This window comes from Phocoena phocoena, chromosome 10, assembly GCF_963924675.1.
Source record: "Phocoena phocoena chromosome 10, mPhoPho1.1, whole genome shotgun sequence".
NCBI lineage: Eukaryota > Metazoa > Chordata > Mammalia > Artiodactyla > Phocoenidae > Phocoena > Phocoena phocoena.
The window spans coordinates 8,122,521-8,148,181 of NC_089228.1; the positions used below are offsets into that span (position 1 = coordinate 8,122,521).

Genomic DNA, 25,661 nt, shown 5'->3' on the forward strand with positions numbered 1-25,661 from the left:
GGAGCACCAGCCAAGCCCGGCAAGTAGAGGGTCTTGTGAGGAGGAGCCCCAAGAACCCTTAGACGGGGGCCAGAGCAGCCGCTCTGATGGCCTTGGGGCTTCCCCACAGATGTTTCCCTCTGTTGTATTCAGATCAGGTAACAATGGGCCCGCTGTTCTGGGAGGGGCCTGGGGTGGTCCCTCAGATCCCAGCAGCTTGAGCCCACTGGGAGGGCAGACGCTTCCCTGGCTGGACGTCTCGACGATGGACAGGGATCTCAGTGACGGTGACAGTAAGTACAGCCTGTCTGGGCGAGGGGCGCCCGCCTCCATGGGTGGCTGAGCTGAAATCTCCCCGCTGCCCTCAGCGCTGTCTTGGTTCTGCGTCTGTGCTGCTAGAGCATCCCTTCCTTCCTTCCTTCCTTCCTTTCACATGTAAAGCCCGTATGCAGCCTGCAGGCTGTTCTTCCGTTAGGTGCCTCGGGGCAGTGGAAAAGGAAGGTAGAAAACCAAGGTGAGGACTTTCCTCCCTAACCACGTAACACTGTCCAAATCTTAGATTCTCTATCCTTCCTTTCTCCGATTGATAGTCACCCCTCCCCCGCCCAAGCCAAATGTGAACCTGGACATCAGGATTCTTATTCCAGTCAGAGTTGCATGAGTTCTTAGGTGAGGTTAATTTTTCTTTTTTCTTTTTTTTGCGGTACGTGGGTCTCTCACTGTTGTGGCCTCTCCCGTTGCGGAGCACAGGCTCCGGACGCGCAGGCTCAGCGGCCATGTCTCACGGGCCCAGCCGCTCTGCGGCGTGGGGGATCTTCCCGGACCGGGGCACGAACCCGTGTCCCCTGCATCGGCAGGCGGACTCTCAACCACTGCGCCACCAGGGAAGCCCAGATGAGGTTAATTTTAAAGCAATGTCAGTGAAAGGTCTTTACGCACGATCTCCCTCTAGCAAAAAGCTCACTTGTTCATTACTGCTCAGGAAACATAGTCCAGGTGACCCCATCTTGTCATTAGTGGGACAGAAATACAATGGAATCTAAGAACTAATTAAAGAGATGAAGAAGGAAGTGGTATTTTAAGAAGAAATGTGCTGTGTTTTAAAACAAGAAAGTTGGAGAGTGAGTTTGGAATGGACAACGTGGGGAGTATCAGGTTGGGAATTGGCAGGCTAGGGTTCAAGTCCTAGCCCTGCTGTGAGTTGGCTCTGTGATCTTGGTCAAGTCACTTAACCTCTCTGAGCTTCAGTTTCCCCATCTGTAAAAGGAGATTGGTCAGGAGTTCTTAATTTGAGGACCATGAAGGTGAAGGCAAAATACTGGAGTCCTTAATTTGAGGACCATGAAGGTGAAGGCAAAATACTGTATGTGGGCTTTGTGGGGGGGGGGGGGGGGGAGGGGGAGGGGAAGGCATCCACAACTTTCACTTGAATCCCAGAGAGGCCCGTGACACTAGTACATTTTCAGAGTTACCAAACTTGGTGATTTTGAAGGTCCTTTGCAGGCCCAACACTTTTTCCTGCCCTTAATGCTGGTGTCTCTGAGTTTTAAGCCTCAGAGCTGCAGTGGGATATGAAATGAACCCATGCTAATCTGAGAGAGCTCAGCTTAAATTTTGTTGGAGTCCTTTTTCATATTGAAGTGAGAGACTGTACCTAGATATTTTAGCATGTATTTGAGGAGGACCGACTCTGATCTCTGATATATTGGAAATTGTGTATCCATAGTCTTATTCTGATAAGCTTCTACTAACAGTCGAATGCAGTCTTTCCTCTTAAAAAATACTGCTCATAGCATTCTTTCAGTTTATTCTTGGAGTTTGTTGTAGTAGACATGGGTTATGTCAGATCTGCATTCAAATCCAAGCTCTGCCTCCTAGTTGCTGGGTGACTTCGCCTAAGTCACTTGACCTCTCTGAGCTTTATTTCCCCCAATAAAAATAGAGATGGTGTCATCTTGCAGAACTGATAAAAGATTAATTGGATGTAAAGTGCCTAATATATCACTTAGCCCAGAGTAGGCATGGAGTAAATGTTGACTCTATAGAATTATCAGATTGTGTCCCCGAGAGCTTTAAAATTAAACTGCTATTAATGGAAAATATTACCACCGTGGTGTTTCTGTTTTGGCATCAAGCTTTTTGGTAAGCAAGGTAAGAGGAAGGTGAACTCTTTTTAGTTCCCTTAAAATTCTAAAACCTCTGATTCTGCCGTATGGTCACCCTATGTGCTGGTTTCCAACATAATCAAACCTCAGGCCGGCATTTAGGGCCTACTGCAAGGTGTGAGATTGTCCAGAAAGTTTTTAGAAACAAGATTGACGAAATCTGAAACTAAGTAAAGTTTTCTTCTGGTTTCAGAAAGGGAGGCTGCTATGGGACTTCTGTAATTTATTTATTTTTAAAGCTTTTTCTTTCTTTTTTTTTTTTTTTTTTTTTTTTTTGCGGTACGCGGGCCTCTCACTGTTGCGGAGCACAGGCTCCGGACGCGCAGGCTCAGCCGCTCCGTGGCATGTGGGATCTTCCCAGACCGGGGCACGAACCCGTGTCCCCTGCATCGGCAGGCAGACTCTCAACCACTGCGCCACCAGGGAAGCCCTCTTTCTTTTTTTAAAAAAATAAATTTATTTTATTTATTGTTTATTTTTGACTGCATTGGGTCGTCGTTGCTGTGTGCAGGCTTTCTCTAGTTGCAGTGAGCAGGGGCTACTCTTCGTTGTGGTGCGCGGGCTTCTCATTGCGGTGGCTTCTGTTGCAGAGCTCGGGCTCTAGGCTCACAGGCTTCCGTAGTTGTGGCGTATGGGCTTCAGTAGTTGTGGTGTGTGGGCTTCAGTAGTTGTGGCACAAAAGGTCGATAGTTGTGGCTCACGGGCTCTAGAGCACAGGCTCAGTAGTTGTGGCACACGGGCTTAGTTGCTCCACGGCATGTGGGATCTTCCTGGACCAGGGCTTGAACGCGTGTCCCCTGCATTGGCAGGTGGATTCTTAACCACTGCGCCACCAGGGAAGCCTGACTTCTGTAATTTAAATGTCCCTTCTTAAGTGAGAGATGGTTGTCCACTTTAGCCAGTTGAGTTACCCTTCCCAGTCACTAAAGTGTTGTCCCCTTAGTTTTTGAGTCTACAGTGTGGGGAAACTTCAGAGAGAGAATATCTTCCTCCAGTGACATAGTTTGGTACCAAAGTAGGCATGGATGGGGACATTCTGGGTGTTGCATCCACTTGGAAGTCACTTTCAGCACCACCTCTGTCGGATTTCAGTGCTTTAACAATGATTAATCAGGGGCAGGAGACATGCACTCCTTTGATCACCTGAAATCAAGGAAATGGCATTTTAAAAAGAGAAAGATAGGGCTTCCCTGGTGGCGCAGTGGTTGAGAATCCGCCTGCCGATGCAGGGGATGTGGGTTCGTGCCCCCGTCCGGGAGGATCCCACATGCCACGGAGCGGCTGGGCCCATGAGCCATGGCCGCTGAGCCTGTGCGTCCGGAGCCTGTGCTCCGCAACTTGAGAGGCCACAACAGTGAGAGGCCCGCGTACCAACAAAAAAAAAAAAAAGAGAAAGATAAGGGGGTTATCCACGAATTGTGCCTTTCTCCACCAGAAAAGTTCCTTCCTATACAAAAGAAAAATAGCTGGCGTCTGGTGAGCAGAAACACGACCTGGGTGGCACTTTGCAGAGCTCTCTCGGCAACCACTTGACGTGTGTGCCTGGAGCACTGGGGTATTCACCCGAGACCTTGGGGCTTGGAGTCAGGCTTTGAGTTCTAAGTACTGTTTCTGTCTCTGCTATGCGCCTGTGAGCTTTTGCTGTCTCAAATCACATCCCTGAGCCTCATCTCGTCCTTCTACTAAATAGGGAAAATAGTGGTTGTCATGAGGTGCAAGAGAGATCATGGAGCGTCCCTCACCGAGGCAGTGGGCGAATTAGGGGGCAGTGGTCCAGCTGGACGGCCACCCTGGAACTCAGCCCAACACTGTGGAAACGGTGACGCGGCTGGTGGCCCCCTTCGGAGCACCCCACGCTGGGCGCCACACAATGTCCCGTGACGTCTGCATTCCTGTTGTGCCCACTGAGATCTGCCCAGGAAATGACGTGTCTGCCCGTGCTTCAGCCTGGAGGCCTTTATTTTTGTCCACACCATAATGGGGAGTTTAATTTAGCTCTGATGAGTTGCCAGAGGTCATTGTGGCTCCCAGTTGATGGATGGAGCTCTGAGTGCCCCACCTCTCATTCTTCCCGTCTTCCTGCACTGTTGTTGGGTTTCCAGCAGGACAGAGCAGCCACGTGGCGTCTTCTTGTCTGGGGGAGTACTGATGCCCCAGCGGAGACAAGACTTCCGGGCAGGCGGGGGCCCTCCCAGGGGAGGGGGCTGTGATGGCCTTGCCTTTCTTTCCACGCTTGACATTTTCACTCTTGTGCACTGGCTTAAAGGGGCACCAGGAAAGAGGAAGACCCGCCCTCCTTGGTCCAAGGCACTGACTGAACATTTATTACATGCCAGGCTTGGGGCTGAGAGCTGTATACACATTGTCTCGTTAGGTGGGCCCTAATACCACCCGCTCTCTTTCCCAGCTGGAGGAGTTGAGTGCTGGGAGGATGAGTGTCTGGCACAGTGCCATGTGTTACCTGGCTCAGAAGGCAGCATATCAGAGCCCAGGTTCCTAAACACAATGCCCAGGGATTCTGAGTGCAGTCACCCCCATCCCCACCCTGGCTACAGTCCAACCCTGCCCCTCACGTTTAATTCTTTTAACTGCGCTAACAGACACTGCATGGACCCTGCCCCAGACAGGTTCAAATTCCAGCCGCCACCTTCCGGATCCCCCTCAGAGCCACCCCGCACAGGTGGGTGTCAGGTCAGGGTGGGCAAAATACGCCTCATGGACCAAAGCTGACCCACCGCCTGTTTTGTACTTTAATTGGAACCAGCCACACTTGTCTATAGCTACTTTCAGGGTGCTATGGCCGAGGTAACTAAGACAGACTGTACAGCCCGTAGTCTGAACTGTTTACCACCTGGCTATTTGTAGAAAATGTTTGCTGATCCCTGGGTCCCTGGTGGGCAGAGTAGCAGAGCATGCTAATAAACTTATTAGAAGCAAAACAATATTGAGAACCAAGGTTCGAGGAATAATTCCGGGGGAAATCTCATCCCGGGGATTTCAGGACACATTGGCAGGCGTTGCAGCTTTACATCGCACTCGCGTGTGTCCCAGGGCTCTCACCTGCTTCTTGGCAGAATCATTTGCTTACAAAGATAAGCAAGGTACTCTATATTCACAAACGTTCTTCTATTCCAGCTTCCTTTGGAAGTTTCCTGCAAGGAGACAGAACCTTAGAGACGCATATGTAGTGCTTATTATCAGAGGACAAGTGCACCCCTCATGGGAGAGGGGTGGTAGAGCAGGGTTGTTTATTTGTTTCAATGACACCGCCTCCTCCCTCACCGTCCTCGGCCATGAATGCCAGAATCTCAGGCTTCTTCACCGTCCAACGTCTTGTCTCTACTTCCAGATAACCTAAGCTGTTCCGGTTTTGAACAAGATCTACTTATTCTTCTGGCCTCTGCTTTTATTAAACTCTAAAGAACAGGACATAATATCTTTATTTTTTTGTAGTGATAAAGAGCTATAGGTTTTAGAGAGCTGCAGAAAGCAGGAGGATCTCGGAGATGAGGTCGATCAGCTGGAAGTTTGACCCAAGTGGCCTTCAGTGACTTAATGTAGAGAGAATCCCCTTCCACTGACCGTTTATCAGCTCACTTTTTAAAGTCAACTTCCTATGGTCAACTGGCCACTAGAAAGACACAGTTGAGGGATCCTTGTCCCCCAGCCTGGGGACTTCACGGAACAGGTTTGACAGGTGGCCCACTGGGCTGGAACTGGAGCAAGGAGCCTCTGGCCTGCTCTAACTCCAGCGCTGTGCACCCTAGGAGTACTGGAGTAACCTCTCTGAGGCTCAGACTCCTCGTGTCAGGTGGAGCTAGACGCCCTGCCTTCCACAGGTGGGATGGTGGGGTGGGATGGTGGGGTGAGGCATCAGGTGTGGGAGGTGCTTCGTGAGTAGTCCTGAGTTTCCAGGAGCCAGTTCTAATATTATGCTTTCCTACTTGGAGTCTCAGTCCCTATGTATAGATGTCACAACCTGACAGATCGAGATGAGGTTTTAAAAACAGTTATATAATCAGTGCTTCTTCCATAGGGTTTGCCTTGTAAAAAGTACTTGGAAAAGGACACCAGCTTTGGAGAGAGAAGAACCTTGGTTTGAATCCAACTCTATCACTCACTGGCTGGGCGATCTTGCGCGAGTCACATTGGTAGAATACGGTTGTGCTGGTGTGTCAGTCTGGGTCATCCAAGAAGCAGACACCAAGATGGCCTGAGACATGCCAGACGTCCCTTGGAGACCTGTGAAGGGAAAGGGGGGAGAGGGGGCCGGCGTAGGCAGAGACTGTCTTTGGACCACAGTGTAGGTCAGACACCTGTGAGAGGAGAGGGGGCAGCAGGGGAGCCTGAGACCCTGGTGTGCCTCCAAGAAAGTCTTGCGTGGGTCTGTGGAGAGTCTCAGAGTAAAGACTGCCTGATGGAGGAAGCTGCGTGACCTACTGTCCCACATCCCAGTGCCTTAAAACAACAACCACTTTAATATATTTCATGATTTTGTGGGTCAGAAATTTCAACAGGGCTCAGGTGGGTGCTCCATGTGTAACTGATTAGGGTCTGTGTTGGTTCAAGCTTCTGTAACAAAGATACTGTAGACTGGGTTGGCTTAAACAACAAGCATTTATTTCTAACAGTGCTGGAGGCTGGGAAGTCCAAGGTCAAGGCATCAGCAGACCCGGCATCTGGTGAGGGCCCACTTCTGGCTTGTAGACAGCTGCCTTCTCACTGGGTGCTCACATAGTAGAGAGAGCGAGAGGGCCCTAGCCTCCTTCTCTTCTTATAAGGACCTCGATCCCATCATGGGCTCCATCCGTAAGACCTCATTTAAACCGAATCCCCTCCCAAGGGCTTCCCTGGTGGTGCAGGGGTTAAGAATCCGCCTGCCATTGCAGGGGACACGGGTTCGAGCCCTGATCTGGGAAGATCCCATATGCCGCAGAGCAACTAAGCCCGTGCACCACAACTACTGAGCCTGCACTCTGGAGCCCGCGAGCCACAACCACTGAGCCTGTGTGCCACAACTACTGGAGCCCACGCACCTAGAGCCTGTGCTCCGCAACAAGAGGAGCTGCCGCAATGAGAAGCCCTCGCACCGCAACAGAGAGTAGCCCCTGCTCGCCACAACTAGGGAAAGCCCAAGTGCAGCAATGAAGACCCAGCACAGCCAGAAACAAACAAATAAATAAATAAATATATTTTTTTAATATGTTAAAAAAAAAACCCCAAACCCAGCTCTCCTGGGGCTGTGGGTTTCAACATAGGAATTTGGGGGGATGCAGACATGCAGTCCATGAAAGGGTCCCTCAGTCTATTCAGCAGGCAGCTGCTCTGGACTGGAGGGTCCAAGATGGCTTTGTTCATATTCCTGGTGGCTCGGCAGGGTGGCTGGAAGGCCAGGCTCCACTGGGCCCCTCCCCACGTAGTCTCAGGGCATTTGCTCGTGGCCTCTCCAGTGGGAGAGTCTAATGTCTTACCTGACAGCTCAGGCATCAAGAGGGACGGCTTCAGGAGGCCAGAAGGAGGAGCTGCAGTCTCTTCTTTGCTTGCCGTGTTCCCCTGGTGAAGCGGTCACAAGCCTGCCCGGGTTCAAGGGGAGGAAACGGAGACCTGTCTGTTGATGAGAGGAGCAGCAGTGTGCCCATCTGTTATTCGGTGTCTGTCTCCTAGGGCTGGGGAATGTGATACTGTTTATACCGCACCTGTCCCGCTGACTAGCACAGGGTAGGTGCCCAGCAGATAGGAGCTGCCCTTCCGAATGTTTGTCTCATTATTACCGCTGCTACTGTCATACCCCCAACCCCATTGCTGGCCGCCCTACAAATATGTTGTGTGTCGTGAGGGGGCCGGAGTGAGACGGACTGAAACCGTGAGCCTTTTTACGATGCACCTGCCCTCACCCGTCCGGTAGCTGACAGGAGTCGCCTTCGACCCCCTCCTCCCCGAGGCTTGGCACTGCCCGTTCTTCCCCAGGTGTGATGGACCTCAGCTTCGAGGCCGAGAGTCCTCTGGCGCCCCCGGCTGAACTCCTGGAGAGGCTGCCCAGCTGTGACTGCCTTCTTCAAGGGGACAGTGAGTCTGTGTCCCTGGGGGCTTGGGTCCCGCAGCTTCTTCCTGGGGCTTATGCTGTTGTGCGGGCATCTCTGGAACAGGCTGGGCTGGGAGAGCTCCCCTGTCCCCTGGGGGCCCTGGGAAGCCCCTTGTCGCCATTGGGAGGGAATGGGAGGATGGGGCATAGGCCCTGTGTCCATGGACATTCTGTGACCACGTCCATCTCCACTTACGACCAGGATGCTGCCAGTCTTGGAACCCAGGATGCCAGATATTCTTCCCACCTTCGGAGGCCCCGGGGAGGCCCCAGGAACAAAGGTGCTGGTCTTCGTTTCTGGAATACAGGTGAGCCCTGGCAGCCCCCACGGAGCCATTGCGTGGGATCACGCGAGATGATCCTCAGGTCACCTTTGTCCCCCGATAGCCCTCCTCGGGGATCTCAGGGGCCACAGATTTCAACCCAGACAGTGCATCAGGACTCCAGACCCAGTGGATCAGAGTCTCCAGGGATGGAGCCTGGGAGTGTGTATTTTTCCAAGCTCTTCAGGTTGTTTGGCTACCAAGCCAGGGTTGAAAACTCTAGTCTAGATCAGGGGTTGCAAACTACGGCCCCCGGGCCAGATCCAGCTCACTGCCTCTTTTTGTCTATCAGGTTTTATTGGCACACGACCATGTGTTTTTGTTTCCTTACTGTCTGTGGCTGCTTTTACACCGTGACAGAGGAGCTGAGTGGTGACACAGAGGCCACGTGGCCCACAAAGCCTAAAGTATTTCCTATCTCGCCCTTTACCGAAAGTCCGCCTGCTTGGAGGACTCGGGGCAGATCTCCGGCTGTCCGGCCAGCTTTGTGCAGACAGGAGGAGGAGCCGTGCCCATGCTGGGTCCAGGGTGGCCGTGTCCTGCCCTCGAGGGTGCCTTCCTGGTGCTTCTGGCCCCGCTGCTGCCTGGACCACCTCCCTTCTCCTCCCTGGCCGCCCTCCCTGCGTGCCTGCAGACGCCCCTTCTTCTGTGGAGTCGTCCCAGCCACTGCTGCGCCCACGCCCTCCATCTGCTGTGCACTGTCTGTGGGCACACGGGCCCCTCTGTGCGCTGGGCCGGGGGTGTCGGCGACACAGCGTGTGTTGGTGAGGGCTTACATTTGGAGGCAGGCTGCCGTGGAGAAGAATGTGAAGATGGGGGGCAGGGCGGAGGAAGGGGCCTCAGCTCATGGCGGTGGCGGGAAGGCTTTGCCGAGGAGGGACAGGGCAGTTGGGCCTCAGGGGAGTCTTCCAGGAGGAGGAGAGGTGTCCCGAGAGGGGGCCGAGAAAGGGTCCTTCCTAGTCTGCCCTCCCAGCCTGCACCACTGCCGTCCAGCGGGCTCACGGCGGGTCTCTGTGGGCGCCACTGTCAGAAGGTTCTCGGCTGGGGTCTTCCCCTGAGCGTTAACTCACAACTCCTCTGGCTGAAGTCAGGGTCCCAGAGGGCAGGAACCTCGTCTAGTCCTAACTCTGGTTCCTCCTAGCTGTGTGACATCTTCTCTGGACCTCAGTTTTCCTTATCTGTAAAGTGGCATAATTCATCTTTCAGTTTTTTGTTTCTGTTTTTTCATTTGAGTTCTAAGACCCCATCAGCCCTTCTCCGCAGCTCCAGACCTCAGCTAAAGTGGTTTTGCTGTCCTCTAGAAGGACCTGCCACTTTCCCACTGGGCATCTGTTCACACAGTTCCTGATGCCGGAGATGCGCTCACCAGCTGGATGCCCGAGGGCTCTACCACTGCTGTGGACACGGCCGGGGGACCCCTGTCCCCGGGCCTTAGTTTCCATCGGCACAGTGAGGGGGCTGGCTGGCCTGGGTGAGCCCGCAGGCTCTCCCCAGACCCACGGCCCCTCTGCTCGGTCCCCACCAGAGTCCCCGTGGTGACAGAGGAGGTGGCCCGGGAAGCCCTCCTCAGCTTTGTGGACTCCAAGTGCTGCTACGGCAGTGCGGCCGCCGGTGACCTCGTCATCCTGGAGCTGAAGCAGCAGGTCCTGCGCAGGGTGAGGGCTGGCTGGAGGGCGCCTGGCGAGGCCGGGGAGAAAGGAGTCTTGGGGAACAGTGCGTGTGAATAGCGGTGACATTGTAGTGAGTTATAATGCAAGGAATCTTGGTTGTCAATCACTAGAGAACAGCTCGAATGCCCTAGGCGTCATGGATAGCGCATTACCTATATGTCTTACCGAATCCTCATAGCTACCCTTCATGGTAGGTATCATCGTCACCAGTTAGGAGGAATTGGACATTTAGAGAGGTGGAGTTACTTGCCCCCAAACATGCAGCTGGAAGTGACCGAACTGGGATTCAAACACCGGTTTGCTGGCACCAAAGCCCTGTTTTTAAAGACACAACTTACCTGCTTCTTGGAGGGGTGGGCTAGAAAGGGCCGTCTCCTCCCCTGATCCCAGCTCCCTCTGCCTCCCCCAAGTTTCATCTGTGCCCGGGGTATTTATTCATCACCCCCAAGCCTGAGGCTTCAGGGAGGTCCTGTGCTTGGTACCAAGACCACACAAGGTGACCCCACCTTTGTCACCTTCTGCCTTGACAGGGACAAGTTTAAGTTCACATTTCCTAGTGTCACTGGCATAGCCGTCCCCTGGAGGGCACACAGTCACAGAAATCAGCCTCACAAGGAGTGGTCAGAGCAGGGATTTGAGGTACGAGTTCTCTGTGTAGCTGTGTGACCTTGGGAAAGTCACCTGACCTCTCTGAGCATCCCTTTCCTCACGTGGAAAAGGAGGAGCCAGGCGTTGTCCGAGACCCTGTGGATGAGGATCAAGAAGGAGGATCTCGACCTCAGGCAGATACATTCCCCCAGGGGTGCTCGGAGTGACTGATTCCAGCAGCCTCCATCTGTCAGAGGGCAATTTTTGCTTCAAAACTTGCCTCATAGGGCTTCCCTGGTGGCGCAGTGGTTGAGAGTCCGCCTGCCGATGCAGGGGACACGGGTTCGTGCCCCAGTCCGGGAAGGTCCCACATGCCGCGGAGCGGCTGGGCCCGTGAGCCATGGCCGCTGAGCCTGCGCGTCCGGAGCCTGTGCTCCGCAACGGGAGAGGCCACAACAGTGAGAGGCCTGTGTACCGCAAAAAAAAAAAAAAAAGAAAGAAAGAAAAAGTTACCTCATAGACCATTTCTGTGTATAAAGAAATTATACACGTTATACTGAAGGTGCCCTGTGGTGTGTCTGTCAGGGGAGATTTCCCGGGGCTAAATGACCCCCTGCAGATATGTCCCAGGGCATCTGCGACACGAGTCCTCGCTGCTGCCAGCCTGTTCTGAGCAGCCCTCGGGCGCTGGCCATGCTTGGGAACTTCTGTTCTCCCTGCTGAGCCCAGGGGTGGGGAGCTTCATCCTTTCTCATGAGGCTCTGTCTTCCTAAGGACACGAGTGTGAACACACTATTTTTCCTTTGTAGTATCGACTAGAAACCTTCAGTGAATCCAGGATAAGTGAATGGACTTTTCAGCCCTTTACCAGTAAGTGAGTTGTCTGAAATCAGTTTAATTCGGAGTAAATATGGCAGGGATTGGTGGAGAATGTCAGGACTTGGCTTAGCCACCAACCCCGAGGAAGATGTTCTGCTGCTCGGAGCCTCAGTTTCCCATCCCCCATAAAAAGGGAGGGTGGCCTTTCCTCCTGGAGACCTTCCAGGGCTGACGTTAGCAGACGCTTCCTGTCCAGGAAGTGGCTTGCAGGAGGTCCTGCAAAAGTCTAGTGTCTGCGTTTGGCCACAGGCTGGTGCTGCCACACGGGGCCAGACTGCAAAGGCAGCCACAGAGCTCGGGCGTCTACCTGCCTCCTGGGCCACCCCCAGCACCTCCCCGAGTCTCTAGATCCCCACCCCGTTCAGTGTGCCATGCCACCTCTGCTGAACCCCCTAGAGGCTTAAGGCTCTCTTTGTGGGAAGCTCTGTGCCCTACCTGTTTTCTGGTTCATCCTTCGAGACTTAGCTCAAGGGTCCCCTCTTTTATGAAGCCTTTGAGGATTTCTTCCCTGCTGTCCCCTCCCCAGCAGAACGAGTCAGTCTTCTGAGTTTTTCAGAACGCCTTATGCAGCTCTTGTCCAAAGCACTTACATGCCATATTCTGTTGTATAGTGATGTAGTCTCTCTCCTTGAACGGAGGAGGAGAAAGGAGATGGTGGGGATGGTGACAGTAGTGGTGACAGTCCTGGTTTATTGATCCCTTGGCATGTACCAGCCCTGGGCTAAGCTTTGGTATGCCTTCTGCTGTTCAGTTTTACTACCGTTCTCCATGGTAGGTGCCACCGTTATCCCTGGTTAGAGAGGAGAGGATTGCAGGGCAGAGAGGTGTATATAGGTGGAGGAGCTGGTGTCCAGTTCCACAGCCAGGAAGTACGAGAAGCAGGAGTCAGCCGGGTCTGTTCAGCTCCGACGCTTCGCTGCTTACCCACAGGCTCTAAGGGGACCCTTACCTACCAGCCCCTCGGCCCCAGGTTCCAGCTTAATGCCTGGCACCAGGTGGAGGCTCTGTACTATTTGGTGAATAAATGAAGGCTGGTCCTTGCAGCTGTTTGCTGCTCTTTGAACAGCCCCTTTCTCTGTCAGACCACTCCGTGGATGGGCCACAAAGAGGGACCTCCCCCAAGCTTTGGGACATCAAGGTCCAGGTTCCCCCGATGTTTCAGGAAGATACCAGGAAGTTCCAAGTCCCTCACTCATCGTTGGTCAAGGTAATGTGTTCATGGGAGTCTCTGCCCTTCTCTCGGAGCTGGTTTTCCGGGCACCGTAGTTTCTTCAAACTTTATCCTTTTAAAAAGGAAACCCAAAATCCAGGCTGGTGGTTTATTCCTTGCCCATCAAATAAGCAGAATTCTAAGAAAACCCAGCGTATGGGATGTAGTACCATACGAAATTCCGTGCAAATTAGGGAGCGTTCACATAGCAACAGGATGGTACGAAATTGTCACCAGATTTAAATAGCGAGCATTCACATTCCTAGACCATCTGAGGGTTTTTGTCTTTTTTATTTTTTTGACCTGTTGGGAAACAGCTGAATGAAACATAAAAAATAAAATTAAAGCATCACTGGGATTTTTTTTTATGGAAGTCATTAGGGGAGTAGAATTTGACATCCACGCTGTTTTACAGAAATATAATCAGGACAGGTAGTGAGGGTAACCTAATGTGTTACAAAACCACAGCTGAGATGTTTTATGTTATGTGCTCATCTAATTGCCTTGTTTTCACTTTAGAGCTTGATTCAAGTGTGTCATTTTACCCTCTGAGTTTTCATAGCATCATAAGACGAAGAGGACTTTGAGAGATCAAGAAAGTGTTTCATTCTGTTCTCCAGGGTGGAAAAGCTGTTTTGATTCTAGCCATTGAATTCCAGTAGCTCACTTGCTGCCTTTTGCAAAAACACCCTCTGTTTTTTTATGGCTTCTATTCCCAAAGAGCACTTTAGCCACCTAATGGGCAAAGGATGCTGGTTTTTGTGGTTTAGCCTGGGAGTGTGAGTTAGGACATGGCAGTCGGAGACCTGGTCTCCCCGTCTTAGCATCCAGGACCGACTGGGTCAAGGCTCCGAGGAGATGGTAATGTGATCTCCTTGGCTTGGTGTTCAAGGCCCTTTGGAAGCCTAGTCACAAATGGTCATCTTCCCACCACGGCCTGAACTGTTATACCTCGACGTGGGATGCTGACATTATGGGGGTGGGGTTGGTGAAATCAGGAGCTGCTGGTACTTGGAAAACCAGATCAAGGAGAGCGTTCACTCTCAGGAATGCCACAAATGCCACGGGCATGGGCGCTACAAGTGCAGCAGCTGCCACGGGGCCGGCACGGTGAGTCACGTGGCCGTTGGTGAGTACGTGATGTGGAGCAGGGCCATGTGGGGATGGAGGGCTGGGCTGGCAGCCTGGGGCTCCCTGTGCCAACAGTGGACCCTCCGACAAGTCATCCTCCCTCTCCAAGCCTCCATCTTCCTACCTGTAAAATGGGAATGTTGGAGTGGGTGGTCTCTATTGGCCTTATTTCACTTTGATGGTTTATGATTTTCATTCTTCTCTCCTTTTCTCCTCCACCTACAAACATTTACTGAGTACCTGCTGGGTGCAGGAGGACTGAGACCGGGGGTCCTTCTCACAGGGACCCTCTGTCCGAGGGGCAGACTGGCAAGCGACCAGCACTTGTAGTGCAGGGGCCAGTGCCGGCCGAGAAGTGAAGTTCAGGGCCTTTGAGGGACACAATAGACTCGGGCCTTGGATTAGCTTCCTGGGGCTGCCGTAATAAATGACCACAAACTGGGTGGCTTAAGGCAACAAATTTATTCCCCTAAGAGTTCTGGAGGCTGGATGTCCAATACCAAGGTGTCGGCAGGGTTAAGAGCCATCTCATGCCTTCCTCCTGGCTTCTGGCAGCGGCTGGCAGTCCTTGGCTTATGGCTGCCTCACCCCCATCTCTGCCTCCCTGTTGCTTCCTGGCTTCTCTGTGTGTGTCTCTGTCTCCTCACGGGCTTCCCATAGGGACACGCGTCATTGGATGTAGGGCCCACCCTTCTGCAGTATGACCTCACCTTTACTAATTACATCTGCAAAGATGAGTTCCAAATAAGGTCACATTCTGAGGTTCTGGAAGATGTAAATCCGGGCGGGGACGACCACGTATACTATTCAGCCCCGCGCGGGCCCCTCAGCACCAGCCAGGCCCTCGTGGCCTCAGCGTTCTTTGCAGGATCCTCTAGGCTACTAGCCTGACCGGCAGTAAGTCCACGCCCCTCATGTGTTCTCAGCTCTCCCCACCTCCTCGCTTGTGCCTAACCCCTTGGACACACACTGACCACTTGCTGCAGTAAACCGGCCTCCGCTGTCCTCTCTCTGCCCACGCGCCCTTGCCCCCACCTTCCACCTGCTGCGTGCTCGTCCCTCTACCCGCTCCGCACCCACCGTGGGGCTCCGCGGCGGCTGCACCTGCTCTGTGTCCTCCGATGGCCTTTGCTGGCGGCCTTTGCTGCTCCCTCCCGCCCCTCCTCCTCCTACCCCCTTGTCCCTCAGGCTTTCTCTGGAATGTCTCCGGAGCGCACCCCAAGCCCGCTGTAAGGGCATAGCCTGGTCCATCTCTGGGGGCTTCTCCAGCACCAGAGAGGGCCAGCTTGCCCCTCTCCCCCAGCCCCGGCCGTGGCTGTTTGGTCAGGGGACGGTCCCAAGGGTCATGGGGTTGAGAGAAGAGCAGGAGAGGCTGAGGTCTCAGGAGAAACAGGGATGTGAGGATGTAGAGTCTCTGAAGCTACAACTGGAGGGGTCCAAAGATACACTGCAGTTTACAGACAAGGGGCGAGGCCCAGGGAGAGCAAGTAGGGAAGTGACAGCTTGGGGAAGGTCACAGGCTGGCTTGGAGCCAGGTCTCAGGTTGCCCTTTGCCTGCTCCCCGGGAGGCGGGTGAGGGCTGAGGCCACGTGTGTCCGCAGGTGCGGTGCCCCTCATGCAGCCGGGCCAAACGCAGAGCCAGGCCCGCCCGGCGGTGTCAGATGTGCTCGGGGTCCGGCAGGCAGAGGTGAGACGGGGCTCCCCGGCCCCGAGCTGTGTGCTCTCACGGGCGTTCTTGCTTTTTACTGCCTGCCCTCAGGAAGGCAAGCGGGTGCACTGTCTTGTCACCCCTGCGTCCCCAGAGCTCTGGGCATTGTAGGTGCCCTGTCACCTCAGTGAGTGTTTCTCGAGACCAAGTGGAGCCCATCAAGTAATCTGTGGGTCGGGGGCGGGGGGAGGTACGAGGGTCTGCAGGGAGGAAGGGAGGCCGTGGGTTAAGAGAGGAGACGGCTTCGTGCTCACGTGGAGGGGAAGTGAATACAGAAGAGCACCCAAGGTGAGATTCTTCTCTCTCTGAGGATCCGGGCTCGGGCAAACCCTTATGTATAACCCATTGCAGGGACTAAATGGAGGAAGAGTGAAGGAAGGTTGGTTGATTGACTAAACAAAGTGCCTGTTCACAGGGCTTTGCGAACAGTGGGTTGCTGCCTTTTGGGCTTGACGTCCTTTCATGTATTTATAAATCTTTAAAGGGAAACAAGAAACCATGAGGAGTGAAACTCTTCAAAGTTGTGTTGGGTTAATGATACCTGTGGCTCATCCAGGCCCAGGCCATCCTTCTAACAAGCCAGATGGCAAAGCTTTGGTGGACCTGCCACCTGTGGTTGGTAAAGGAGCTCTTTGATTTGGAAAGAAACTTAGATTTCTTTCACTTACAAGTAAAAGAGCTCCAGTTCAAACTGGCTTTAGCAAAAGAGTAAATTTATAGGCCCATGTAATGGAAAAGTCGAGGAATAGATTTCTGGGATGACTTCAGGTACAGCTGGATCCAGGTGCTTAAACAATGTCACCAGGAATCTGCCTCTGTCCCATGTTGGCTTCATCCTCAGGCAGGCTGTCTCCTGTGGTGGCAGAGGAGGCCACCAGCAGCTCCAAGCTTGGTGACCTCAGTGGAAAAGGATGGCCCTTTCCTGATAGTTCCAGCAAAAGTTGTGGGGTGGATCTCAGTGCACTCACCTGGGTCATGTGTCAATCTCTGTATCAGCCACTATTGCCAGAGAGATGGAATGCTCTGATTGGCCAGGCTGAGGTCCCAAGCTGGTCATAGAAGGGATGGGGGCAAGCCCACAAACCATGTCTCCAAAGGGAGATTGGGGCACTGCTACGAGGAGCGGGAGGTCTAGGTGGTGGGCACGTGGAAGCAATCCGTGCCCACCACAGTGCACCTCTATGAGGAAGGATGTGAGGCAGGGGCCTCCGGAGCCGATGGGACACCACGACCATCTGAGTGGTACTGATGGGGCCCCTCTCAGATGCAGCACATGCTCAGGGAGGGGGAACAAGACCTGTGCCACCTGCAAGGGCGAGAAGAAACTGCTGCACTTCCTCCAGCTGGTCATCGTGTGGTACGTGGCACCTCTCAATGCCATGGCCTGGCGGGGTGGCCGGGGGGGACGTGGCCTGGATTGGTTTCTGCAGAGAAGCTCCACTTGGTTGGGGCTTTCACAGTGCAGGGACCTGCTGGGAGAGACGGAATCCCAGGGTCCTAAGGCCCCACATCAGGGAAGCTCCCACGCATTAAGGGTTTCTCCTATCGGGTACCTTGCTAGAACAGAACTGTCTGTACTTTACTAGTTTTCCATCTTACGCGTGAGAATGCTGAGGCCCAGAGAGGCTAAAGCCCTTTCCCAAGGTCCCACCGGTAGCACGGCAAGCCGTCCAGCCCCTATCTGCCTGATTCCAAACCCAGGTTCTTAACCCGACCCCCGGTCTGTGTCTCTCATCCTCTTCACTTCCAGGAAGAACAGCCTGTTTGAGTTTGTGTCTGAGCACCAGCTGGACTGCCCTGGGGACCTGCTTGCTAAAGCCAGAGGAGAGACGCTCTTTAAGGATGAAAACACGATGGTAAGGAGGGCTTTGCTACTGCCCTAAACGGAGCTGGGTCCCTCCTCCACCTGTGAGGCCGGGTCTTCTGGTTCTGCAGGCGATGCATTCGTTCAGAAAGGCTGGGCGGGGACAGAGGCTGCTGGGACCCCATGGGGCAGTTTCTGTCTTGAACTTTACATATTCAACCCTCCTTTCTTCCCCTGTTCATTTTCTCTCCCTCTTTTCCTCCCTCCTTCCCTTGGACAAATCTTGAGACCCTCCTCCTATACCAGGCACCATTCTAGGCCATGGGGATACCATAAAACAGAATCTCTGCCCTCCGATCTCACAGTCGGTGAGGGACAGGGTAATAAGAGCATTTTCACCACACTGTCAGCCATTGAGAAATACATAAGGGAGGTAGAGAGACAGGAAGGGGCAGGGTGTCGGTCGTGGAGAGCAGTGCAGTGGGGGAGTGGATGGTGTGACAGGGTGTCCAGCAGAGGAAGCAGCACGACAGAGGCCTCGAGGAGCGGCAGAGGGCAGGGGGCTGGAGGGCAGCGAGCTGGGCGGAGCAAGGAGCTAAGACATGACAGGTGCCAGCAGCCAGATCAGGGAGGGTCTTGTACACTAGCAGTTGGCAAATTCCGGCCCTTGGCCTGCTTTTATAAATAAAGTTTTATTGGAGCACAGCCCACTTGTTTATGTATTGTCTGTGGCTGCTGTCGTGCTTCGAGGGCAGAGTTGAGTAGTCAAGACAGAGACCCTATGGCCTTCAAACGTGAGTATTTACTCTGGCCCTTTACAGAAAAGATCTGTGGCTCCCTGCTGTTGGCCTGGGAAGGGAATTTGGCCTTTATGGGACATCCTCAAACAGTTTTTTTTGGTTTTGCTTTCTTCCCTTTCTTCTTCCCACCCTTCCTTCCTTCTTTTTTTTTTTTTTTAACAGTATGTAGCTGTTTCAGATTGGCTTATTAGTTTCAGGTGTATATCATGATTTGCTATTTGTATATTACTGTGAAATCATCACCACAATAAATCCAGTTCACGTCCATCACCACACAGTTAAAATGGTTTTTCTTGTGATGAGACATTTTTATGAGCTACTCTCAGCAACTTTCAAATATCCAATCCAGTATTATCAACTGTAGTTACCATTCTGTACCTCACACTCCCAAGACTTATTTATCTCATAATTGGAAGTTTGTACCAATTGACCCCCTTTCACCCCTTTTGCCCACCCCTCCAATCCCCATCTCTGGAAACCATCAATCTGTTCTCTGTATCTAGGAGTTTGTGTTTAATTCCACATGTAAGTGAGATCATAGGGTGTGTATCTTTCTCTGACTTATCTCACTTAACATAATGCCCTCTTCCTTCCATGTTGTTGAAAATGGCAGGAATTCCTTCTTTATGGCTTCATAATAGTCCTCAGCTTCCTTTCTTTGCCCCAATCACTAGGCTCTCTAAAGGCTCACTTCAGGCATCACCCCTCTAGGAAGCCCTGCGCCCAATCCTAGCCTGAGTTAGGCAGCAGGGAAGGCGCGCCGGGTGGGCGGGTAGTCTGTCTACGGCCCTCGTTTATTGGCTGGAGTTCCCAATGCTATAAGGTGGATGATCAATGGTCCGCTTGGGTTTAACAAGCCCCACCCATCCCGCTCGCCCCTGGCCCGGGCCCGTCCCTTTCTGGCCTCGTGCTCCCATCAGCCCGCCAAGGCTCCAGGTACTGAGGCTCCGGGTCAGGTGGTCTGCGTCTCCCCCCAGGTGTACCCCATCGTGGACTTCCCCCTGCGGGAAATCTCTCTGGCCTCCCAGCGGGGTATCGCTGAGCACAGCGCTGCGCTGGCCTCCCGAGCCCGCGTCCTGCAGCAGGTGAGCTGAGGGGGGGTGGGGTGGGGAACGGGGCTGGTGGAAGGTGAGGTGCCGGGTCTGCTGGGGCTCCAGGACACTGTCCCCGTGGACGTAAAGGAGGGAACGGGCCCGTCCCTTTGTGGGGAGGTTCCTTCTTGAGAGTGGCAGGGCAGAAGGAAGGGGGGGGAGGGGTGGAGCCCCACTCGGAGGAGCACAGAGGTACTAGGCACTGACGTGGGGCCAGAGTGACCGGAGGTCAGAGGGCAGGGCTGGTCAGACATAAGGCCACGGGGAGAAGTTTGGACTGTTATATCCTGCGAGCGACAGGGAGCTTACAGGGTTTCACGCAGGAATGTGGCTCAGTGTCGTTTCGATTCTCACCCCCCACCCCCCCCGGTTTTCAGGGAAGGGGAGGGAAAGCTCGAGATATAGGGTGCAAGGCAAGTTTGGAACCCAGCGTCCGGCCCCTCGGGGCACTTCCCAAATCCCAGGTCCCCAAGGGCAGGGCTGACGGCCCGCGCTGCTGTGCGGCTCTTATCCTGCTGGCCACTAGGTGGCGATGGTGCCCGTCGCGTCCACGGGAGCCGCGGTGGGCGGGGCGTGTGCGGCAGGCGACGGGGATAAAGGAAACGGAGATGGAAGATGGGGCGGGGGGTTGGCAAGGGAAAGCCCAGCGCCTGAGCTCCGTGAGGGCTCTGTCGGGGGTCCGAGTCTTACAAACTGGGCGCAGATCCTGGCTCTTCCACGTCCCAGAGTGGTCCCGGGCCAGCTACAAACGCCTTCCTGAAGTTCAGTTTCTCACCCGTGAAAAAGAGATATTACTACCGCCTCAGAGGGCTTGGTAGGGATGAGATCATTTGCTTTAAGTGCGTGGGACCCGGTGCTCAAAATGTCCCTGTGCCTTCCGTTCTCTTTGCAATGAGTATTCCGCTTCTCGTCCTGCACGATTACCCTGTTTGCAGGAGAGAAAAGGATGCATTTAATTTAAAATTAATAATGACCGTCTTGGAGCTGGAATGCACCTCAGAGAGGATGAAACGGGGGCACTGCAAACTGAAAGGCCTGGGTTGGGGGTGCTGTGGGTAGGAGGCCCCCTTATCCAAAGGGCCCCACCTCCCCTCAGCTCTGTGCAGTGCAGGGGCAGAGATTTCAGACCTTCTGAAATACACATTTTTACATGAAATCTTCCAGTTTTTCAATATTGAAAGCAAAATTTAAAAAATGCTAAGAGCACTGTATGGGCTGCTGGGCCAGCTTTGGCCTGTGGGCATCCTCGGCTACCCCTGGTCTAGTCCAAACCCATGACTTTGCCGATAAATCAGAGGAAGCCCAGACAGTGGAAGTAATTTAGGCGAGGTCACACAGCTTTTCAGTGGAAGAGCCTGGGAGTAGAACTCAGATTTCCCAACTCCAAGGGAAATGTTATTATCTGCCGCACTCAAGGCACACAAGTGACTCTGAAAGCCAGCGTAGGTTTGCAGGGCTATCAGCCGAACGAGGCAGCGCCCTTTTTGCCTGGCAGACACTGCAGGGCAAGTCACTTCCCAGGTTATGTCCTGCTTCCCAGCTCTGGCACATAGTCATGGCTCCTGGCCCTTCCATTCACGGGCCTCGATGTCCTCATCTGTAAAATGGGCGCGGTTGGACCTTACCTTGGGTTGGGCTCCGCAGAAGCAGCTCTGAGACGAGGATCCGTGTGCAAGTCATTTTTTGTTTGTTTTATTTTTTATCAATTTATTTTATTTTTGGCTGCTTTGGGTCTTTGCGGTGCACGGGCTTCTCATTGCGGTGGCTTCTCGTTGTGGAGCATGGGCTCTAGGTATGTGGGCTTCAGTAGTTGTGGCATATGGGCTCAGTAGTTGTGGCTCATGAGCTCTAGAGCACAGGCTCAGAGCTTAGTTGCTCCACGGTGAGTGGGATCTTCCTGGACCAGCGCTTGAACCTGTGTCCCCTGCATTGGCAGGTGGCTTCCTAACCACTGTGCCACCAGGGAAGCCCAAGACATTTGTTAAGGAAGGGCTCCCAGGGGAAACAGGTAAAGGGGTGGGGGAGCCGGAACAGGAAGAGGGTCAGACAAGGGGGCGGTGAGGGTAGTGGCGCTCTGAGTGTCAGCCATACCTCAGCGGCTGTTTGCCTGGAGCTGGCGTTTATTCTTCAGCCCCATCCACGGAGGACCCCAGCCCGGTCTCTAAGGGGCCTTGCTCCTGCAGCCCTGGTACAGTCTGGTGGGCATTACAGTGAAGACCGCCCAGTAGTGAGCTGTGTACTGTAGGACTACTGTAGGGCTGGCCGGAGGACAAGGCATGATTGCAGCAGCTTCCGGACACAGGTGCTTCTCCTGGGACGTTTCTGCTGCCGAGGCTGACAATTTTGAGTCCTTTGTGGACCCTTCATTTGGCAGAGGGGCAGTGACTGACCAAGATCACACTGCGTGTTGGCGGCAGGCCTGCGTCTAGACCCTGGGGCTCCTGGGCTTTCCCTGATGGCACAGCCCCGTCTCAGGTGACACAAGCCATCTGTGGACCAGACCTGGAGCAGGGAGGGGTGCACCAGGGGCAGACGTGCATGTTTCTTTAAAAGGGAGCGTAAAGGGAGAAGAGGCCACTTCTGTGACTCTTTGTCCTAAATTGTCCTCGGGCCCAGGATCTACAGACAAAGGTTCATGCCGATATTTTGTTCAGGGTTGGGAAGTTAGCGAGTAGAATCCAGTGAGGGGCCAGCTGTCACACGCGGGGCCCCGGCCCCTCCTCTCAGACCTGGAATCTGCTCATCCCAGGGGCACAGTCAAGGGGTACCAGCAGATATACGTCCGATTACGAGATGACCGCTGGATGGCCGTTGATGTCCTGGCCAACCTGTGGTCTCCAACTTGGAGACCTTTAGAATCCAAATGGAGGCACGTGGGGTGGGGCTGCTGTGGTTTTGCTCTGTGTCGGGTGGTAGAAGAGTTTGGAAACAAGAGGGGTCTGACCCGCGGCCCAGGCTTTCTGAGCAGAGGTTGGCTCCCCTCCCCTCTTGCCCCGTGGTTCCCATGTTGGGTCTCCTGTACCAACATGGCAAGAGGGATCGTCTACCTTTTCTTCCCGTAGTTATCCCCCTTGGAGGCCGCTCTCCGGCACACGGAGAAAACTCAGTCTCATTTGGTTTTCTCAACAACTCCATGATATAGAAGTTTTTGTACCCATTTCACAGATGAGGAAACGGAGGCCCAGAGAGAGGAAGTGGGAGGTCATGCAGACGGCTTCATGGGAGGTGCACGCCCTGACCCTGAGTCCCCTGCCTCCTGCTACAGTGTCACTCCCTCTGCCACCCCTCCAACCCGTACCTCCCAGCGTAGGGAGCCCTCTGCTCAGCATCCTCTCCTGGCCTGTTCCCCACTTTCCCCAGGGGCCTCAGGACCATCATCTCCCACGAGAGGACTTGGGCTCTTTTCCCAAGGAGGGGATCTTCCTGTAAGTAGGAGGCTCTGACCCTGGGCCAAGCACACCACCTCCCTCTGGGGTTGGGGTCCCCACATCCGAGTCTGGGACAGGGGAGCAGCTTGTGCACAAGAACTTAGGGTTTGGGCACCGAGCCTGGCCCATGGTACGTCCCGAGAAAGCTTTGCTGGGGCTGAGGAGTCATTTTGCTCTGTGGGTTACACCCGTAGTTTTCCGTAACAAATCAGTGCCAAAGCCAATGACCTGGGTGTCTCAGCAGGAGTCAGTGTCAGCTCCGAGGCGGCAGGGCATTCTGTTCACTGTCCCGTGATTTTGGAAGATTGTTGAGTAAGTGCTCAGAGAAGGGGCCAGAGAACGAGGGATTTAGGACCCCTCTGCAGGGGGGAGTGAGTGCCCCGGGCTCTCAAGTAGAGGGATGCCAGGGAGGAGATTTGAGCCTGAAATAGGTCCAGCCAGGAGGTGGGGTTTGACCTGGATGATCTTGCAAGCTTGAAATTCCATGGGCCTCAGTTTCCCCATGTGTGATAGGAGGGGAAAACTTGAGAAAGACTTTTCTCAAAGGAGGGTTGATGCAAAACTCTGGTGCAGGGAGGGAAGCGTCTGAGAAAATAGCCTGAAGCAGCCCACCAAACTTTGGAATTTCTTTGGTGTCAACATTTTGTCTTAAAATTTAATTCAAATTGCATAATACATTCCCTAATATCTCCATGGTTGTTTTAATAGAAACATTTTTAAAATGACTTTGTCCTCCACTTTTCTCCACTCCACTCTGTCCACCCTCCCATCTAAAAATTACCACTTCTGGAAGATGTCCTGTTCGGCTGGTGGATTGCCATACATCCTGCAACTCCCCTGGGGATTGCCTGTGGGGCCCCCCCCCCCCCCCGCTTCATGAAACTTAGAATGAGGTGGTGGTTAAAGATGAGAAGTCGGTTTGGGCCAGAGCTTAGGGTATGTGAAGGAGCGTAGTAAGAGATACATCTAGGAGGCAGGTTGGAGCCAAAACACCAAGTCCAGAGCCTGAACTTAATTCCACAGGTAGTAGGGAGCTACTGAAGGTTCTTGAGCAGGTGAGTGACTTGAACAGAACCCTGAGGTTTTTCTTGGCCAATTGTTTCCTCAGCGCCAGACCATTGAACTGGTCCCCCTCACGGAAGTTCATTACTGGTACCAAGGAAAGACTTACGTCTACTATATCTACGGCACCGACCACAAAGTGTACGTGGCGGATTACCCCGAGAGGTACTGCTGTGGCTGCACCATCATCTGACATCGCACATCTGCCCCCAGAGCCCGCCACTCACGTTTGCCCAGGAGATTGGCCGAGGTCTCTGAGTTGACTCACTGTTGGCTCCTCTGGACAATTGCATGCAAACCCTGGTGTGTCCTTCCAGAGAATTCAGCTCCTCTGTCAAGCTACAAGTCCTTCTGGAGCCCGTCTGGCGGAATCTATCACGTGTCTAACCTACAAGAATTCATCTACACACATTGCTTTAGGAGAAATAACTTAAGCAGTGGGGGCTTTGCCTCTGGCCTGTGAACTAAAGCCCTGATTGAGCGTGGGGTTGATTTTACTTTTCCCTCGGTCAGTCTCAGTTCTGGTGTGTCTCTGCTAGGCTGGGCATTTTGTGGAGCTGAGTGATTCTGAAATGTCGAAAGATAGACAGAAATTCGCTGCCTCTTACGCACACCAAATACTGCACTTAGGCAAAAATGTACACCATTTTACTCCTCATTCTGTGGGTCAGGAATTCAGACATAGCCGTGGTGGGATGGCTTATCTCTGTTCCATGACGTCTGGTGCCTCACCTGGAAGTATCAGAGGCTGGGGTGGCTCAAGGGCAGGGGCGCTGAAATCATCTGAAGGCCGGTTCACCCAGATACCTGGTGGTCGATGGCGGCTTTCGGCTGGAACACCTACATGTGGCCTCCCCATGCGGCGTGGGCTTCCTCACAGCATGGCGGCTCTCAGGGTAAGCACCCCACATGTGTGCCCCAATTAAAGAGACAGAGATCTGTTCCCAGACTGGAGAACAAACCCGCTGTGTTGGATAGACCAAGGGTCTGTATGCTAATCTCTAACATGGTGCCTGTACATGGGTAAATTTTAGAGAGTGGTTTTGGATATATGCCGGTTCTTACATCACGTGCTGACCTTGGAACCTGAGCACCGAGTAGAAGGTGACCTGGATGTCCTGTGTACCCAGTCCCAGGCAGGAACTCCCACCTGGTGCAGTGAGGCTGGGTGGGTGGAGGGGACACCCTGCACACTGAAGGCCCGGTTAGCTTTGGAGGGGTGGTTCGGGGGCTGCGTGAGCCACCGTGCACCTGATTGTGAGTAACCGGATGTCCCTGTCATCTTACAATGTCTGCCCCCACCCGGAAGGGGAGTGCTACACCCCAGGAGGGCCAGTCCGTACCCTCTTGATCCCCAAGCTCCTGCTGGCCTGCAGCCCTCGTCCCCCATAGGGTAGAAGCACGTGGACGTAAGAGGCCTGGTTGGGGGAGGCTAAGGTGGGGGAGGGGTGGTCTGAGGCCATTCCCCTGGGGCCTCGTACAAATGGAGGGGACGGTTTTTGGCTGTTGCCATCATTGGTGGACGGAGCCCAGGAAAGCGGGGCATCCCGCAGTGCTCGGGGACATCATCGCAGTGCAGTGGCATTCCACGTGCTGCATGGCTGGCAGATGCCCCGCTGACACTCATGGAGAAATTACTTCTACAAGCTCTCATCGGTTATTACTTAATGCAGTGCGGGTTTTTATTTGGTGTTCGCCTCTGTTCTTTGATTTTCTGGTGTGTCTTGTTTGAAACGGCTTC

At 53.7% G+C, this 25,661-nt stretch overlaps 1 protein-coding gene across 1 annotated transcript; it reads left to right on the plus strand.

Annotated features, from left to right (window-relative positions):
• Positions 1 to 244: 244 nt before the first annotated feature.
• SSUH2 (ssu-2 homolog) lies at positions 245 to 24,113 on the plus strand. Its single transcript, XM_065886306.1, has 12 exons — positions 245 to 272; positions 8,112 to 8,210; positions 8,453 to 8,534; positions 10,075 to 10,204; positions 11,617 to 11,677; positions 12,769 to 12,893; positions 13,944 to 14,006; positions 15,629 to 15,714; positions 17,000 to 17,092; positions 17,486 to 17,591; positions 19,317 to 19,424; positions 23,967 to 24,113. Exons 1-12 carry the CDS (start codon positions 245 to 247, stop codon positions 24,111 to 24,113), a joined length of 1,128 nt encoding a protein of 375 aa, XP_065742378.1.
• Positions 24,114 to 25,661: the final 1,548 nt, after the last annotated feature.